At 34.2% G+C, this 20787-nt stretch overlaps 3 protein-coding genes across 3 annotated transcripts; 1 reads left to right on the top strand and 2 right to left on the bottom strand.

Annotated features, from left to right (window-relative positions):
• Positions 1–1206: 1206 nt before the first annotated feature.
• On the top strand, positions 1207–2982 carry LOC141608864 (F-box/LRR-repeat protein At4g14103-like). Its single transcript, XM_074428209.1, has 2 exons — positions 1207–2508; positions 2589–2982. The coding sequence occupies exon 1, from the start codon at positions 1207–1209 to the stop codon at positions 2272–2274; it is 1068 nt and encodes a 355-aa protein (XP_074284310.1). The 3' UTR covers positions 2275–2508; positions 2589–2982.
• Positions 2983–9433: 6451 nt separating this feature from the next.
• LOC141609521 (transcription factor UNE12-like) lies at positions 9434–10348 on the bottom strand. Its single transcript, XM_074428561.1, has 3 exons — positions 10237–10348; positions 9786–9845; positions 9434–9671 (listed from the first exon to the last, which is right to left on the bottom strand). Exons 1-3 carry the CDS (start codon positions 10312–10314, stop codon positions 9504–9506), a joined length of 306 nt encoding a protein of 101 aa, XP_074284662.1. The 5' UTR covers positions 10315–10348; the 3' UTR covers positions 9434–9503.
• Positions 10349–17626: 7278 nt separating this feature from the next.
• On the bottom strand, positions 17627–19613 carry LOC141608862 (F-box/LRR-repeat protein At4g14103-like). Its single transcript, XM_074428208.1, has 3 exons — positions 18615–19613; positions 17937–18107; positions 17627–17866 (listed from the first exon to the last, which is right to left on the bottom strand). The coding sequence occupies exons 1-3, from the start codon at positions 19611–19613 to the stop codon at positions 17627–17629; spliced, it is 1410 nt and encodes a 469-aa protein (XP_074284309.1).
• Positions 19614–20787: the final 1174 nt, after the last annotated feature.

The following is a 20787-nucleotide window of genomic DNA, read 5'->3' as shown; positions in this document are numbered from 1 at the left end:
TGCCACGACTTCCTCAGCCCGGCCCGGCCCAAACACAAAATTAAAAAATATAGAGGCCTAGCCTGACCCGACACTAGCCCGTTATTGAGTGGGCCTGTTAAATGCCCAGCACTGGCCCAGCCCAACCCGGTTCTCATTAATGTTGTGTCAGTGGTGCACCCACCCAGCCCAGCCCCCTTAGCCCGACCTGGTCCAGTGTACACCTCTAATGATAGGGGCATTTAAAGAAGATGGGGCTAAAAAGTTGGATTGTTACGAGATTAATAAAAGCTTGGATCATTATGAGAAGAGAGTGTAAAGATGAAGTGAGATTATTCTCGTTAATTAAATCCTTATCTATATTGTAGTAGCTAATGAACTACACTTACGAGCCAACTTGTGTAATAAAAAATTCTAGCAACATAGTTCGTTATTTACTTTCTTTTTACGGACTTTGGGGCTTGGCCGGGCCGGGTAAAAAAAACAGGCAATGAGTTATATCCGGCCAGAGTTATATCGGGATTATTTTGGGTCGGATTATGAATTTTACGAGTAAGTCTCCTGAGAAACCAATTACAAACTGATGAAAAACTAATAAGGTACAATGGTACATATGTCATCAAACCCCAATTAATTGCACTCACATTATTCTCAATGAAATGAAAATGGTGGTTGATGGAAAGAAAGCAAGACATGGGTAGTTAGATACCATGGATATGTTATCAGAATTGCCAGATTATATCATACATCATATAATTTCTTTTATGGGTACCGAAGAAGCGTGTCGGACGAGCATTTTGTCGAAAAGGCGGGCTCATATTTGGTCCACTGGCTTAATTCTTGTGTTGATTTTAAGCCTCAATATTTTCCTCGTCTAGTGACCTCTTCTGTCATGTAAAAAAGCCTGCAGAATGTAAGCTTTCCACTGAAATTTACTAATTCTAACCAAAATTATATTTAGTTTAATTTTTTATCAAATTTAATTCTATATTTATGTAAATAAATTATTTTCCTTAAATTGATCATATTTCTTATTTTGAGTATGACAATTAACGATCACTCGGTATATGGTGGCATACTTTCCAATTTATCAGGACTTCATCTTAATTTCCTATAACTAAACAGATTAGTTTAATATAAATACAATGCAAATATTATCAATTTATCAATTAATTTCACGTTTTGGATGTTTATTTTCTTCTGTGTTTTTTTTAAACAGGATTGACGATGGCGAGTTTGGACCAGAAACAGAAAAGGCGCTTTACAAGTAGCAGTTTACTGCGGCCTGATAGATTAACCAGTTTACCTGATGAATTACTGACTCGAGTTTTATCGATGCTCCCAACCAAGGATGCTTCTGCGGCCCAAGTACTGTCCAAGAGAATGAGACGAGCTTTCTGTTGGATAACAAGTGTGGACTTGGATAATTCTCTTATATCACATTGCGTTGAACGACACCCTCATTTGGTTGAGCGTTTCTCTCTTTTTGAGTCATTTATCGACAATGTACTACATAAATTATCCGAGTATCAGCAGCCTCTTACCCGGTTTAGACTTTGTTTGGGCTCGGACAAAACCATTAGCTATTGTTACTTCGACAAGAATCACACATGCAAGAAAGCTTCTTTCCCTGAACCCGCCCGCCTTTATGCATGGATCTCTTACCCGTTAGCCCATTGTGGTCTCAGGGAACTTGACCTAAGCTTTCATGTTAAAAACCCTGCAGAATGTAAGCTTCCCCTGGAAATTTTCGCTCGTCAATCATTAGAGGTGTTGAGGCTTGATATCAATCTTGAGATTAATGGTAACAATGAAATCCCGGTTATTTGTCTCCCGAACTTGAAACTCCTTCACCTCCGTTCCTTTGTTTTTACCGAGGACAACTTTGTGACTAGGCTAGTTTCAAACTGTCCTGTTCTTGAAGATCTCTCTATCACTTATTGTTGGTGGCTCAAGGCGGACCGTCTTATCATTTCCTCTCATTCCCTTCGGCGATTTGTCTTCATTATTAACAAGTACAATGATATAGAAAAAAACAGCGACCTTCTTCATATTGACACCCCTAATTTGCAGTATTTTGATTATTTAGACAATTTAGCATTAAACTATATATTACATTTGAATGATCTTGTCGAAGCTTGCATCGATATTACGTTCCCGTTGAGATTTGGCACTTTCGAGACTTCATTCCGGAAACAGCTTAGTCTTTTAAGAGCCTTGTCTAATGTTAAACATTTAACTCTGCTCGGATGGTCTTTTGCGGTTTGTCTCTCCCCTTTTAAGAGCCTTGTCTAATGTTCAACATTTAACTCGGTAATTAATTTTATGATCATATATATAAGTTTTCTTGTTTTATTGAAGGGTTTTTACTATGCTGTAAAGTTGAAGGATCCACTACCTATGTTTGGTAATCTAAGAACTTTAAAGTTGGGTGAACTATGTGATTTAGTATGTAACGCAAAATGGGATATTGTGCTGTTGTTGATCCTTCATCGTTCACCTTTGTTAGAAGAACTTGTTTTTCGGGAGGTTAGTCCGTATTTTCTTCTCCGGGCTATTATTTAGGAAAAAAACACCTAACTGTGTTGTAAAATGGTGTGTGTTTGCAGGGTTTATTTGATTGGGGAGACGATACATGTCCTTTACATAATCCAGACGATTCTGATAAAGCTCCTTATGAAGCTGCTTGGAAAGCTCTTAGCTGGGGAATAACTCAAACAAATACAATCCTTTCATGTTGCGAATTTCATCTCAAACGAATCAGGATTTACAATTGCCATGGGCGTGACCAAGAACTGAAAATTATGACATTTCTTCTTGATAAAGCATCCGTTTTGAAAGAGTTTGTTATATCCATGTCAAAAACACGCGGAGGAATCCTATTTGATGCTTCTAAGTATAATAAATTTAAGAATTCAGTCGAAAAGATACCGAGGGCATCCAACTCATGTTCTATAATATATTCCGATGATGATTAACCAAACTACAATTGATTTTTGCATAATTTAATTAGTTTCTCTATATTTTGACTATCTATTGATAGGTACAGTTCGATGTAACCATGAAAACTCATGTTCTACTTCGTATTATTGTTTGATTGAATGATTGCCAGTTCGATGTAACCATGCAATATGGTTTTGTGGAACCGCACTCACAGTGTTAGATTTCTGGCAGTTGGTCGTTCTTGGTCAATGATGTTCCTCTTCATCGTCACAAAAACTTTAGAAAGACGGTCTCTTAATAGTGTTATTGACAGACCTCTGGTAAAGTTATTTAATTTATATTTTCCATGTTATGTCTCCCACTAATTTAGTGAGAGTCGGGAAACGGTCTCTCACGAGACCTACTGATTGTCAGGATTTGGCAGCACTGAGAGAAGTGACAGGCTTAAAACCATGATTTGGATTTCACCTTTACCCTCATGATGTATACACCCTTGTGATGGGACCCTTCCCCGGACCCTCGTCTCGCACAAATACTATTATACAACCAGTTGTATAATGAGCATGGTACAACCTTATACATTAATCCGAGCTTATGTGTAATTTTTCTGAGTTTTGTAAGAGTTTATTTTTTTATGTTTAAGTGTGTGAGTTCAAAAACTCAGCTCGGATTCTACATCATACAACAGGTTGTATGATCTTTGTCTTGCGGGGACGCCATCGTGCACCGAGCTGCCCTTAATTACAATATTAGTTTCAGTATGAAAGTCACAAGATGATGCTTATGCTTGTTCATCTTGGCGAAGTTGGCGAAATTTCATCGTTATATAAGATGTATTGCTCCATGGGTTACCATAATTATCACGGTATCTAGGGCCGTATTCATGTCCATATCCGTATCCATATCTGTGACCATAGTTGTGTGGGTTATGACTTATGATATGTGACACGAACCTCCTCTTCCAATTTATGGACTTCATCTAAATTACCTAAATCTGACCAAATTATATTTAGTTTAATATAATTATTATATAAATACAAATATTATCAATTTATCAGGACTTCACCTTAATGTGTTCTGATTTCGTTCACAATCAAACTAGTAAGCCATTCTTTTCTTCATTTAATTTGAAGTTTTTATTTCTTTTATGATGATTGTTTTAACTGAATTTATCTGATTTCATTGAATTAAACTTGCCCTAATTCTTGTTTTAAGTGCTCTTGCACCCGATTAAAAAAAGATGGAAATAAAGAAAGGTCTCTGAAATTTTGACCTAAGACGGTCTTAAGCAAGACCAACCGACTTGCCTTTTTGCTTGTTTATCATCAAAGTTTATTCCTTTATTATTCCTCTAATCATCATTATCATTCTCTTACGAAGATTGTTCTGTTTTTTTTCTGTTGCTACCTGAATACTCTCTTCGTCTCAATCATTTGTTTAGCTTTCGTTAATAAATAAAGTTAAACAAACATAAGCAAATGACCGAGACAAAGGAAAATTCTGATATATAATTCTACCCACACAATAATTACTGTTTTGATTGTTATCTAGTACAGTACTAGTTGTGTAGTTAGGGTTAGTTTCTCATCATCAAAATTAATTCCAGATTGCTTTTCGCAGTATTAGTAAACGAATTAGATTCGATGTTTATTTTCGGAGTCTGGACGACTTCCTCACAAGGCTAGTTTCGAATTGTCCTGTTCTTGAAGACCTCTCTATCACTTGTTGTTGGTGGCTGAAGGCGAATCTTTCTTATATTCACAAGGGTTGCGTACATGAAAGGAGAGGTCAAGTTCCCTGAGCCCACAATGGGCTAACGGGTAAGATATCCATGTATAAAGACGGGTGGGTTGGGGGTCTGGGAAACAATCTTTCTTACATCTGTGCCCCTTGTAATATGAACGAGCGAGGATTTTTTTGTCCCCGCCCAAATGAAGTCTAAAACGGGTAAGAGGCTGCTGAAACAGAGATAATTTATGCAATACATTGTCGACAAATGACTCAAAAAGAGAGAACCGCTCAACCAAATGGGGATGTCGTTCTACGCAATATGATATAGGAGAGTCATCCAAGTCGATACTTGTTATACAACAGAAAGATTGTTTCATTCTCTTGGATAGTACTTGTGTCGCAGCAGCATCCTTGGTTGGGAGCATCGACAAAATTCGAGTCAATAAATCATCGTGTAGACTGGTTAGTCTATCCACACAACATCTTTTGAGGTTCGAGTCCATACTCGCCATCGCCTCTCCTGATCAACAAAGAAAATAAAATAAATCTAACCAGATGAGCATTATCAATCATGTGATATGCACGTCTTAAATGAGAATTTGTCAATATTAAGAACAAGCTGACGATTAGAAGCAATAAAATTAAATCAGGTACAAAGGAATGGACTTTGTGATGAAGAATCCCCCTACTACTAAGAGAATAAAATTCTCTTAGTAGTTTCCCGCCCAAATGTCTTCCCACTTTGATGGGCCTGACTTATGAATTGTAAATAGCGCAAACCACGTTCTAAGTTGGGCCATCGACTTAAACTAATTGATTTTACATAATTTGGCATCATTACTAACATTTTAAGTTGATAATTCTTGGAATCTTATACATGGAAATAAATTATACTTTAACTTTTCTAATTATACAATCCTATATGGAAACGAACTATAATTTGCCCCACGAATTATGCAATGCTAACAATATTATTTCGAAAATCTCAAATCACAATATCTCGAACCACAATAAATTACCCCAATATACAATTTCTCATATCAATTAATCAGAGATAAAATTCGAAAAAATAACATCACATCATTTACCCCTAATATATTATGCAATCTCCCTTACTACTAAGTAAATAAAAACTCTTAATAGTTTTCCCGTCTATGCTACCTACTCAGAAAAATGGGCCATCTCTTTGAATGGCAAACTAGATAATAATTGGGTTATAATAATTTATTGGTCCATAATAAATTGGATCCCACTACAATTCATAAAACAATGTGATATATTGATCAATTACATCCCCTTACTATTAAAAGAATGAGAGATTCTATTATTTTTTTTCCCTAGACAATATTTACTCATAATTGGGCTCCTTTGTAAATGTTAAACTATAAATAAATAATGGGTTACTAAATGGTGTTCCATTATACCATCTTATAAACTATACATAAATTCTTTACTCACATTATTAAATTAGTGTATATTTTAACAAAAATTACAATATTAGTTATACATTTCACATAAATATTTTATATGGATAAAAAGAATCACGTGTTATTTATGTATGTTAATTTGAGAATCTTATTTATAATAAACAACTTTTTAATTAAAAAAAATAGTTCTACTGCAAACTTCATTCAGGCTAAAATGTCTAATTTTATCTCTGTTACCTCTTATTACTACACACTAGATTTTGTGCCCGTGCGTTGCACGGGTTTCAAATTTGTCCTTCCTCTAATTGTTTAGACCTTTTAACATCATTTTGAATTATACGTAAAAGTTGTATTTCAATTACTCAAATAAGGTACTCCGTATAAATCTTCCTATTCTATTAATTTGAACATCTTTCAATAAAGTTTCTTTCTTTTCAAAAATTTATCTTAATTAAGGGAGCCATAAAAGGAAATAAATCCTTAATATTTGTATTAATTACATTGAGTAATGTGTAATCTAATTCTTAATTCCTAAGTTAATACCTTATATAGAAGGTATTAAATGCTTAAATACAGTCTAAGGGCTGTATTTAACATTACCCTTAATTTTATACTCCCTCCGACCCAGACCAAAGGTAACAGTTACCTAAAATGGACGAACCATACCAAAGGTAACATACTATAAATGACATATTTTTTGACAATATAATCCTTATACCCTCCTCATATTTACACAAATGTCATCATGTGGCCCACCCACTAACTCCTTATTTAACTCACCTAAACCCATTTAATAATACCCACTACTCATGTGGCCCACTCACCAATCTTTCCATCTTTGCCCCTCCTTTTTACCTCTTTTCTTAAATAACCCATTTTTCACCATGTTACCTTTCGTCTGGGTCGGAGGGAGTATAAGATTAAGAAGTACGTTTATGAAAGGATTCTAGGAATAGGAATTACAATTTGTTAGAATAAGAGGATAATTACAAATTATTTTAAAGTTTTATCCTTTAAGTTTTTACTTTTCAAATTTATAGATAAATTTTTTAATGGAATATAATTTAGTAATTTGTAAATTAAGTTAGTTATCCGTACGTACAAAATGCATACACTTTAGTACTTTAGAGTTGCGTGTTTGCAAATTGCAAATATGAATTCCATCTTTTGATGGTATATATAGCCATATAAGTTTATGATTTTGCAGTGGTACATAACTTATTTTAAAGTTTTATCCTTTAAGTTTTTTAATGGAATATAATTTAGTAATTTGTAAATTAAGTTAGTTATCCGTACGTACAAAATGCATACACTTTAGTACTTTAGAGTTGCGTGTTTGCAAATTGCAAATATGAATTCCATCTTTTGATGGTATATATAGCCATATATAACTAACTATACATAAAACCGCCTTTTTTTATTGTTAGTCAATAGTTAATCTTATGTTTTTTTATTCCAATATCATATCAACTCATTATTTATCTATGAACTTCGTATATTATTAATACTCCGTATATCTTTATCTTTAAATCTTTATTTTTAAAATTTGGTACTTCATAAAACCTCAAAAGCCAAACACCAAACATTTGTTTTAGTTTAGGAGTAAGTCATTATATATATTAAGGAGGAAGTATGTTTTCAAAGGACTTGGAAGAGGTTTAGTCAAGTAGGAGTTGATATGATCTTTATTATGTTTGGGTAATCTAGTTCTCTGAAACTTGAGATCACGAAATAACATCTAATATTATATTGATCACAAAACTTTTTTTTTCTTAACTCAATCGAGAGCATTTATATGTCATGAGGTGTAATAATTACCTTTATATTCCATCTTGTATGAATATGAATATTGAGTATGCTAATACCAAATAATAAGAATACTAACGAAACAACAATTCTAGTTACTTACAAACTTAGCTTTTCAAACCAATCCAACTAAGAATACTAACGAACAATAATTCTAGTTACTAATCACAAACTTAGCTTTTCAAACAAATCCAAGGAAGAGGACGTTCATTAGTACTTTTATGATAGAATTAAGTATTTCTTATTTATATTTTAAAAAAAATATAATAGTTTGAAAAACTTGGAGTCTATTACGACTCTATGAAATAGTCTACGATCATAAGCTCACAAATTGCTGATTTTTCACTTCCTTAAGCATATTACGATAGTTCGTTATACTCCATGTACTTATATGTACTCATAGCTTTTAATTTTTATTGGGTCTTCATTGCTCCACAATTTACGCTTTCGATTAACTCTCTCTTGATCAAAACTCAAAAGTCTAGAATAGTTAGACAGTTAGTAGGACTTCTAAACCAAGACGAAGCTACCCTTTGGCCAAATGGGCCATGGCCCGGGTGAGCTTTGAAAGATATTATATAAGTGGAAAATTCATCAATATTCTGCAAGTGGCATAGAGGTTACAAGTTGTTCATTAGTGAGATACTAACATGCCATGGGATCTTGTGTTCGACCCTAAAAAAGGCGAATAAATGATTTTGACAAAGTGATTATTATATTTTTTAACATTCATTTTCATCAAGAATTTTTCCTATAGAGCGGGAAACCGTTTACCATTATAAGTACTCCTTGTTTAATTTCACGACTTTAAGATGTTTCGCCTTAAAAAAATTTCATCTTATATAAGGCTTGTTTGTTTCTAATTCTTTTTCATCGTATAATAAAACTATTGTATGTTAAAATGTTTTATTAAATATTGCAGAAGAAAACGATGTATAATAAAATAAATATTTAGTTGTATGTTTAATACGGAATATAATACTCTAAATACCATACTCGTACTTGTTCTGGTCCATTTTTTTTTTTAAAAAATATCTTTCACAAAGAATATAAAAAGTAGACAATCGGAAGAAAAGTTTATCTAAATAATGGTGTCACGACCTATGATAAATGAGAATAAACATCAACAAACTTGATTAAATCGGCCCTGGTAGCGATTTTGTCCTAGCTTCGTCCCTGACCATGTGCAGCTTGTATCCAAAAAGTGACTAATGAGGCCTATTAGTGAGCAACAAGAAGAAATTAACATTATAGAAGTTCATGTCTATATTTCAGTAGGTGTGACCAAGTTAATACTGTGTTTAGAAGCGTTTGCAATAGGCACCTTAAAGTTGTTGGTATGGGGCGTAGGCGTAGCAGGAACATCTACTCGAAAAGCAATTACATTCAGTATCCATTCATCAATCAAACATCCCCGATTAGAAATTTCGTTTATTTTGAACTCATAATATTGATTTTCAGATTTCCAATAAACGAACTGAAATGAAATAATCATGGTTTCCAAACACAACCTAAACGAGTTTCTACCTTTTCCTAACGCAGTGCAATTTTATTTTTTTACATTTTGCGGGTATGATAGTTCCGGTAAATATGACATGCAAATGATCCACCTGAAATCTACAGTGAGCAGCGTAAGGCATCAATGGATGTCGTCGGTGTCATATGGAGCCCTTTACTTTCCAACAGTTGTAATGTTGTATCTTGGTTTTCCTGGATTAAGCTTCCAATTTCTTTTTCAAGAGGCTCTCTTATCAACTGGTCTTGAGGATGGTAGTGCCCGTACCCCTGCAATTTGAATCGTCGTTGTATACATAATTAGACGAAAAATACGATGACAACTTTAAGGTCTAGAACAAAACTTTTAAAAGGCTTTTGATTTTGAAAAGATGGTTGAAATACCTCCAGATAGCTTAAAGGAGCAGTGTGTGATCCGCCTCCGAGTTTGCTTCTGCTCAGTTCCTGCAATTTTAGTAGAGCTATTGTTAATACCACAACAGTCACTCAACATGCAAGCATGAGGGTTATGTTATTTCGACTCCTCACTTTGCAGCCGGATCTACACGACAGTTATCGGTATGAGTATGGAATCCACACCCTATCCGACTATCTTACCACTCCGACATTCTCTTAGCAAACAGGGTGACAGATGCCTTGCATGACAGAAGTAAAGGAGACGACTTTATGAAAAATCAACCGTCTATGATAATTAATGGTCAATAAATTTTTTCACAAACCTCCTCAAATAATTCAAATTTATAAGTATATATCCTCTTTGTATCCAAATGCGTATCCTCATACTAAGATAGAGTCCGTGTGCCTAAAACTTTCAGCGATGCTAAGTCCGACTTACCTTGAGTTGAAGTTGCAAATACTTGACATGGGCAACAACCATGATCTTTCTCCTGAAAATCACATTGAAAAATTCCATTAGTTATGGCATAGTCATCTATATTATTATCAATGTTACTATAGATAAACTACACAATATATGAGCAATATAGTGAATCATGCAACAATTAAAGAAACCAAAATAAAAGAAAAGATTAGGATGAAAATATTAGTAGGCCTTTTTCAATGAAGAATCCAAATACATATACATATATATAGTGGAGGGAAGGGGTGGCTACTAACTACAATACGTTTTTAATAGGGGTATAACTCATCTTATGATTAAATAATAGATTCTAAAATTGAAACTTTATCACTTCTAAAATCCTATGTAGATAGAATTTGCATAAATATTGGGATAATTATACATAATATTATTTTAAATAAAAATTAATTAGGTAATTTAAAAAAGTTGGAGTCTCTAGAATTGCCTGAAAAAAGCCTCTTTTATATATATACTAGATTTAATGCCCGTGCGATGCACGGGCCTAGAGTAATCCACATTAATATTCTCTTTTGGATTTGCAATGTGATTGTTCTCCATATAATAGAAATGCAAAATTGATTTCTTAGTTGCCTATAAAGAAAAATAGGAGGTGTAATTTCTTAGGATTTAGATTCTGTTATTTGGATTGAAACTGTGAACTGAACTGATTTGATATGGACTAAACTTATAACAAATAAAAAACTTAATAACAGTAAATATTAACATTAACATTACCAGGCCAATACCAATAACAATAACAATAACAATAACAATAATAATAACAATCCCTCCATACAACTCCAATTGTCACATCTATTGTAACTGAACGGAACTTATAAAAATTAAAATTAAGTCAAAAGAACAGGACCTTACAATATAAAATACTCCATAATAAATTGTGATGCAAATTCGCACGTATGAAAACATCTTTAAACGTAACTCAACATTTTCATCTTTATAGTTGAATATATAAAACCAAGTTTGCTCATATTCACAACCAAAATAGTAAATCACTATCTTAACCATAGTATACTCTAAGCTTTCCCTCCATCAAAATTAGAATTTCAAACTAATTGGAATTAAAGGGCAATTTAGGAACTTAACAATATAATTAATTGTAACAATAATATCCATTGGCAAATAATCTTTAAAATTCACGTTTTTCATGATTGTTATTCATTCACTTTGAAAATTTCATCCCATCAATGGAAAAAATGTTGCAAAATTGACGATAAATACATTGTTTGCTCAATTTTTTTCTTAAAAAGACCAATCCCATACATCTATTGGAACTATTAAAAGAGGATCTAGCTAGACATATAGTGTAAAAATGGCGGCCAGAAGATCGATAATTATAGCTGCATAGTCATGTACTTTGTATGATATAGTGATGGGTATGATAAGTGATGAAGATGGAGAAGAGTTTGTTATGATATGTAATTATATAGATTAATTTTAATTAGTATATTTGATTAATGTAATAAAAGATTATGAATTACGCTCTTACCCTACGATGTTGGCGCAAAAACGAAAACTTTACTATTTTTAATATTTTTTAAAAAAAATTTAATTAGGGTGTTACCGAAATTTGGTAACACCCGGTGTCACCCTAGCACTCCCCTAAATAAAATTATTATAAAACCATGATTCATGATTATTTTTTCTAAATCATTGTTGATATTAATTTTTCAGTGAAAACTAAATCAATTAAGTTAACTTTAATTATATTAACTTGAAAGGATTATAATTATCTTATTATTGATAATGAGATCATCTCAATTTATTTATATTTTTTTTTTGTAAAGATCAGTATTAGAGAATATCATTAGAATATCCTTGTCTTCTCTAATCTTATCTTTATTAATTCAGAAGACAATACTCAATCCAGGACGTGCCACGTCATTAATACAACCTTTTTTTTTGGAAATTCATGTTATGGTGGGACCCGTTAGTGTGCAAAGAATTTATTTCTTCATAATTCCGTCAATACAAACATGCGACAATAATTCCGTCTTAGAACAAATACTATGAAATAATACTATGAAATAATTTTATACATTCCGAATAAATGAAATTAATGGCATATAAGCGGTATGAATTACAAATCGGAATAAATGAAACTAATTAAAAATTATAGAATTTACATAATTTTACAAAAAAAAATGAATAACAAAAAATTACATAATTACGAGAAGGATTTATATTTAATTATGGGATTGAATTACATATAATGCGAATAAATTATAAGCATAATTTTTTAAAACTAGATAGTACGATATATTTGGAAAAAAAAAATCATGACGGAGTATTTACTTACAGTTAAAAACTCGGCAACTTAACTACTAGCCGCGCACATCGAAAATGGTAGGTGACAATGATAGTCCACCGAGTAAATTTACTCTTCAACAAACGTCGTGAATGTTCATTTCCAGTTAGATCACTGATCTATATTAAACATGTAGATCACATGTAGATCACTGATATAGAACTATTAGATAATTACAATAGAAATGTAAAAATAAAATATTCATCAAAAAATATCTATACCGTCCTAAATACATACCCGTGCAATTTTGCACGGGTTTAAAACTAGTATTCTCTAATATAATATAATAATCCTAATACATATTCTCTAATAATAATCAGTAATTTCGTTTCATAAGAAGCAAGGTTACAACTTACACAGATACATGTATTATATCTAGATCCTTACGAAGCATAAACTCCAAATTAGGCCAAAAGACTATATAAATTTACATCTGCTCGAACACTGACTTAAAATTGGATCTAACGAACAATGTCCTCAACTCTTCTGCTTCGACCAGTGAAAACTCTAATATTCCTTTCGCTCCATATTTCGTACACCTTGTCTAAGATTGATATCTTGCAGATTTTATTACGTGAGTTTTAAACATTGTTAGAGTCAAACTCGTTACCAACCTAGCTGAGTTGGATTGTAGTAACGAACACGGAACACCCATAACCACATGTACGATAACCGTTTTATTTTACAACACAAACATTACCAAAGATGTGTCTTCAACCATTGATATTTTCTAGCAGTGTCGACATGTCGTAAGTCATAACAACACTTGTGTTAGACCTGTTAGTGTTAATCTAAAGTGTGTGTTCTATCATGTGTCAGTATATGTAGCACAACATATTGAATCTTGTTAGGAAGATGTGATAATGGAGCTCTTCTAGTTCCGATTAGTGGCAAAGCGACAGTTTTATCTCGCTCTTCTCCCATACATGATATGTAGAAATAATAGTTTTATCAACCAAAATCTTAAGATGATAGTTGTGGTCTAACTATTATAATTATTTCTATTACGCCCCCTCACTTGAATGTCCATTGGGCTTGAAGAGTGGTTAATACACAGGCTCCGCCAAATCATGTGCTGAAATTCCACTTCGTGAATTATCGGGGTTGCCATGATTCAAACCCGTGACCTTCGGTTAGAATATTAGGTTAAGGTAGCGTTATCTATTTACTACTCCGTACAATTAATATATAAAAAACATGATTTAAGCAAATTACTTACCAGTACAATGGATGAATAGCAAATTAAGTCGGCTAATTTCCATGACAAATAATTACTATAACAAAGACGTTAAATTTCATAAACAGAATGTAAATAGTTGTGTTACGGTTTATCCACCAGAAAAGTTGGGATACATAAAAAAATTAAAAAAGTTAATAATTTTATGATCAAAAGTAAAAAATAAAATAAAAGAAAACGTCATAAAAATATACATAATTACCTTCAGTATGTCCTTTATAACCATCTTTTGTTTCTTGTCTCATGGATATCTGCATGAATAATATATATAGTGTATTAGAAAAACTTAAAAATCAAAGCAAGCATCATAAGAATCAAAGGGGAAGGGAGATGAAGGGTATTAAATAGACTCTTAAATAAGGGAGATGAACGGTATTAAATAGACTCTTAAATAAGGCAAAATTTGTGGAACGTAGCATTTCAGGAAAAAGAAGACGGAGTATTAGCATAATATAATGATCGTAAACAATACAATTTCCTATGCATAAATTAGGGGGGGAGGGGGGAGGAAATATGCACACAAGAAAATCTCGGACACCGTATATCCTATATATACACCCACCGAGAAATTGAGTTGTATTCTACTTCTAGTTTCCTACTCCCTATTACGTTATTATCTAGGGTTATTTAATGAGAATACTCTGAACTATTGACGTCCTTCTCAAATTACTCCAAACTATAATTTAACCCACATTATACTCAACTATTACACCCCTCATCTCTTAATAGAATTAGTGGAAAGGCTACCTGTTTAGCCGGTTTACTTTGCTCTTCAAGTACTCCAAGGCTCCAAGCTAAGTTTAACATTTAAACATCCCTAATCATCATCCTTGTTTAATTGGTTCACCCCAATTACCCTTATTTGTGTTCTCATCAACAAATCTCGTCAATTGCAGAATAAGGCAAGCAGATCAAAAGTGGGAGTTTAGAGATCTCCTCTAGATAATTGATTTAATCATCAATTATCTTTGCCTATGATTTCACTACTAATCAAACAGTTCTCTTCAATCACATTTTTGTTCTCTTTCTTTTCAGATCGTTCATTACCATCATCATTCATCATTCAAAAACGCCATTAAAAATTCTTCTCCCAACCTTCATTAAACTAAGTTATGGTGGTAAGAGATGATATGGTGGTTGTCGATGAGCGGTATGGTTGGGTTTGGGTTTGGGTTTGGCTGAGGAGTTGTTGAAGGGCGGTTATCGTTGACTCGTTGCACTGATTGGCTTGGTTTTTGTTGTTGAAATTGGAGGTTAGATCCGCCAAAGAGGGGCAGAGGCTAGAGTCAACAAAAACACGACCTGGTTGTGCAGGGGCGGCAAGAGGTTGGTCGGAGGTACTAATGAGAGGTGATTGGGCATTGGGTTTGGGTATTGACCCGAGTTTACTAATCATGCCCTTTTTTTATCACATTTTCATAGTTTCATTTGGCATTGGGTTTGAGTCTTAGCCTGGGTTTAGGGATAGAAAAGATTAGGGTTTTTTACAACTAGTTTTGTTTTTTAATATCCATGATTTTACCTTCAATTGATTTTATGCAATCAATTGTTAAGATTGGAGGAATAGAGGAGGATGAAGATTACGTAAAAAAAAAAAAAGTGGGACCTTTGAATGCACTTAACCTGCCATCACAGGTTAAAAAAATTGCAATTCTATTAAAAGATGACGGGTGTAATAGTTGAGTATAATGTGAGTTAAATTATAGTTTGTAGTAATTTGAGAAGGACGTCAATAGTTCAGAGTATTCTCGTTAAATAACCCTATTATCTATCATTAAACTATTCCAACCTGATAAAAGTTGATGTCTGTCATACTTTATCTATACTTATTATTCTTCTTATTTTATAGTTATAGTTATTATTATTATTATTATTAAGCATTATTTATTTATTAAGGTGTTTCACAAAAGTTGGACTCTTTATAATCGCTCGAAAAAAGCTTCCTTTATTAATATAGATAGATAGATAGATAGATAGATAGATAGATAGATATTGATTATTAAAATTTACTTTTATAGTGAGTTTAAATATTAAATTCTCTATGAAAAAAACGATCTAAGAAATCGCGCTTTCGCGCGGGATCTACACTAGTTTAGTACTAATCGGATGAATAAAGGGAGGACTTACTGATTAGGTAGTGAAATTTCTCAGGGTTCTTGAGAAACGACAATCCTTGTTTAAAATCGTCTTAATGTAAGACGGCTTTAAGCCTATCGATCAAAATAAATGGAAAAATAAAAGAAGGTTTCAGAGCAAGACAGTCGGACACATGGTAGCAAACGGTTAAACCGGGCCCGGTTCAAATCAGGGCAGTTTCGGAGCAATTTCGGATTTGTATAAGTCCGGGTCAGGTCGGGTCAGAACGGTCCATTTCGGGTTTGAGTCAACTATTGTCGAGTATTTATGGATAGTGCAACAATAAACATTCTAGCCGGGTTCGGGTCGAGCTCGAGTCTCGGGTGTCAGAACGGATTATTCGGGTTGGGTCAATTTTGTCAAGCCTAAGTATGATGGACCTTCTATTTGAATGATCAATCTTACTGCCATGGCGCTATCGGGTGGTACTTAATTTCATTTTTTCGTCGTTTTCGATATCATCCTTCCCTTCCTCTTTTTCCAATTTGAGGTTGTTAGAGGATCGATGTTAGAATATTACGGTATATTGTAATATACCGTAATCGAATAATATTATTATAGAATAAGAATATTATGCTCCTACTATTGGAAGATACGATTATTATCTTTAAATCTTTGGAGTAGTATAAATATGATATCATTGTAATTGTTTCAGATACGAATACAACGATTTTTGTGGAGCACCGACAGTCGGACACATGGTAGCAAACGGTTAAACCGGGTCAGGTTCAAATCAGGGCAGTTTCGAAGCAATTTCAGATTTGTATGAGTTCGGGTCAGGTCGGGGCAGAACGGTCCATTTCGGGTTCGAGTCAACTATTGTCGAGTATTTATGGATAGTGCAACAATAAACATTCTAGTCGGGTTCGGGTCAAGCTCGAGTCTCAGGTGTCGGAACGGGTTGTTCGGGCCGGGCCAATTTTGTCGAGTCTAAGTAGGACGGACCTTCTATTTGAATGATCCTTCGTACTGCGATGGCGCTATCGGATAGTCTTAATTTCATTTTTGATCGTTTTCCAATATCATCCTTACCTTCGTCGTTTTCTAATTTGACTTATTTCAGGTGTTGCATATAAATGATCCAAGACTTCCGGAGTGCAATTAGTAGATTATACAACCAGTTGTATATGGTTGTATGGTGTAGAATCCGAGCTGTGTACTAAAGTTTTCGAGTTTTATTAAAAAGAATCTGAGCTATACTTTAAAGTTTTTGAACTCACACACTTAAACAGAAAAAAAATAAACTCTTACAAAACTCGATAAAATTGCATATAAGCTCGGATTAATGTATATGGTTGTACAATGCTTATTATACAACCAGTTGTATAGTAATATTTGTAAATTTATTTCTACCAATGTAAATACAACCAAGTAGTAATTTCATTCTCGTCGTTTTCCGATATCATCCTTCCCTTGGTCAGTCCGGCACAATTCACGGTGGAGGTGCTACTAGACCTCTACTCGGGCCAGGCTAGGACCGGGCTGGCCAGGGGGCGGGCAGAGCTCTCCTGGTCAAACCCGAGCCAGGGGAAGGGCGAGGCTTGGCCGGGCCGAGCTGGGATATGCTTGACCCAGGTTAGGGCTCGAGACGAGCCAAGGGCTGTCCGGGATGGGATATGCTTGACCCGGGCCAGGGCTAAGGACGGGCCGGGCTGGGATTTTAAGGCTCAGGCCGGGTTGCATAAAATAACAAACTCCGTTAAAATGGATGCGTTACCAAGAAGAAATTTGATCATATTTACTTCTCTATCACTTCCACAACATCTTTTTATAAGAATTCGTTTGAGATGAGATTGGCAACATGAAGGGATTGTTTGAGTTTTTCTCCAACCGTTCGCTTCCAATGCAGCTACCTCCAGAACCTCAGGATAATCAGACACGCATGTAAATCCATGTTCAAAGAAACCCTGCAAACAACACAACATTTTACGACACAATCTTGTAAACAATAACACGGAGAAGAAAATATGGGCTAACCTGCGGGAAAAAAAGTTGTTCTAACAAAGGTGCACAATGAAGAATCAACAACAGCAGAATATCCCATCTTGCATAACAGTATGTATTAAGTAATGCAGTCATCTTCAAAGTTCTTAGATTGCGAAACACCGGTAGCTGCTGATCCTCCAACACACCAGCAATGTATAAAATCTTCAGTAAAAGAAAAATGGAGATTATGAATTTGTATAGGTTATACTCCCTCCGTCCCGGTCATTTGTTGTCCTTTTCCATTTTTAGGTGTCTCAGTCATTTGTTGTCCTTTCTATTTTAAGAATGAACTTGATGAGTAATTTGATCATTCTCATTCAATTTGTTCCACTTGTCATTTAGTTATTGGTCCTCTCCTCTTTCCTTGGTCTTTGTGCCAAAACCAAATGACAACAATTGACCGGGACGGAGGGAGTAATATATAAGTCGGGAAAAAAATGGAAATGGAAATGGAACTGGAACGGAGATAGTAATATACTCCCTACGTCCCGGTCAATTGTTGTCCTTTGGTTTTAGCACAAAGATCAAGAAAAGAGGAAGAGACAATTACTAAATGACAAGTGTAACAAATTGAGCGTGAATGATCAAATTGTTCATCAACTTCAACAACTGACCGGAACAGGGGGAGTATAACTTGCGAGGATGAAAAAGGTGGAGAGACGAATTAACCTCGACAAAGTAACCATGAAGAGATAAACGTTCAACATTAGACAAGGCTCTTGCAAGACTAAGCTGGGTCCGGAAAGAATCCTCCAAAGTTTCATTTACCAACGGGTAATCGACATCGATTTCAGCTTCGTCAAGAGCATTCAAATTTGTAATAGAGTATTTATATGGTAAATTGCCAAAGTAGTCAAAATACTGCAAATTAGGGGTGTCAATAAGCACAAGATCACTGTTTTTATCTTCATGGTGATATTTGCGAATAATGAAGACGAATTTCCTAAGGGAATGTGAGGAAATGATCAAACGATCCGCCTTCAGCCACCAACAAGTGATAGCGAGGTCTTCAAGGACAGGACAATTCGAAACTAGCCTTGTGACAAAGTCGTCCTCAGTAAAAACAAAGGAACGGAGGTTAAGGAGTTTCAAGTTCGGTAGACAAATGACGGGAATTTCAGTTTCACCATTAATCTCAACATTGATATCAAGCTTTAACACCTGTAATGATTGGCGAGCGAAAATTTCCGGGGGAAGCTTACATTCTGCAGGGTTTTTTAAATGACAGGAGAGGTCAAGTTCCCTGAGACCGCAATGTGCTAACGGGTAAGATATCCATGCATAAAGACGGGCGGGTTCAGGGAAACGGGCTTCCTTACATGGGAGCCTCGTGTTGAAGACGCAACTGCATAAATAAATGATGGTTTTGTCCAAGCCCATACGAAGTCTAAACCGGGTAAGAGACTGCTGAGACCGAGATAATTTATGCAATACATTGTCGACAAATGACTCAAAAAGAGCGAATCGCTCAACTAGATTGGGACGTTTTACGCAATGTGATTCAGGAGAATCATCCAAGTCAATAGTTGATATCCAACAGAAAGCTTGTTTCATTCTCTTGGATACTAATTGGGTCGCGGCAGCATCCTTGGTAGGAAGCATTGACAAAATTTGAGCCAATAACTCATATGGTAAATCGGTTAATCTATCGACACAACACGGCCGCATTAAACTGTGACTTGTACACCGCCTTTTCAGGTTCGAGTCCATACTAGTCATTGTCCCTCCTATCAAAACAAGTTAATTAAAATCCAATATACTTTAATCATGATACTACAATTACAAAATTAAATTTCTAATCATTGTCCATACTAGTCATTGTCCTCTCTATCACTTGTTGGTGGCTGAAGGCGGATCATGATACTACAATTACAAAATTAAGGTATTTTGTAATTGTAGTATACTCTAATCATGATACTACAATTACAAAATTAAATTTCTCAATTTAGTCTTTAGTTTGATTTGATTTTAATTAACACTAATAACAGTAAACTAATAGATGAGTTTTAAGAAAATACCTTAATTTCTCAATCTTGCAACTATACACTTTTGATGATGTTTCCCTAACTTTAAAATTGTTTATTGATGGCTTATTTTTTTCGCACCCAAAAAAAATTGATTAATTTAAATCTCTCCGTATATATATAGGGGGAGGAGTGATAACAAATCCTAGACTATTTTTTTTGGACAATGCTAGGGCGCCACCGGGTGTTACCGAAATTCGGTAACACCCTAATAAAAAATAATAAAAAATCTAATTAAGATAAACACAATTTTTATTTTTGCGCCAATATAGAAGGGTAAAACTGGAATTCTAAATTTTTCATCTTCTAATCCCCACCAAAATGTTACATAATCACCTGAGTGAAATGTTCCTCACCGATGAACTTCTCCAAATTTCAACTTTCATTCACATGTAAATCCAGTTAAGGACCAGAAAACGTGGTGCCCAAAAGTTTGTGATTTTCATTTACAGAAAACTTCAATGTCAACCGATTTCATAGCACACCTACATGAGATACCAAACTTTTCTTCTTTCTTTTCTCCAAAAGTATCGAATAGATGTCATAGTTATTAGACTCCATAACAATTAGCAAGTTATTAGATTCCATAGTTGTTCAGCAACTAGTAATATCGAAGCAATACGATAGAGAAGCAAAATTGACGAGCTAATTTTTTAATGTAACATTAAATACCCATAATACCCTTTTTAATTTACCAATTTGAAATTTGAAAGTTTGAGGAGGGAAATAAAAATGGTAACAAAATTACATTTACACCCTCGGTGTTACTGAAACTCGGTAACACCCGGTGTCGCCATCTCATTTTCCTTTTTTTTTTT

Source organism: Silene latifolia, chromosome 10, assembly GCF_048544455.1.
Source record: "Silene latifolia isolate original U9 population chromosome 10, ASM4854445v1, whole genome shotgun sequence".
NCBI classification, from domain to species: domain Eukaryota; kingdom Viridiplantae; phylum Streptophyta; class Magnoliopsida; order Caryophyllales; family Caryophyllaceae; genus Silene; species Silene latifolia.
Note: the sequence above shows the minus strand (reverse complement) of the source record. Positions and strands in the feature narration are given on the sequence as shown.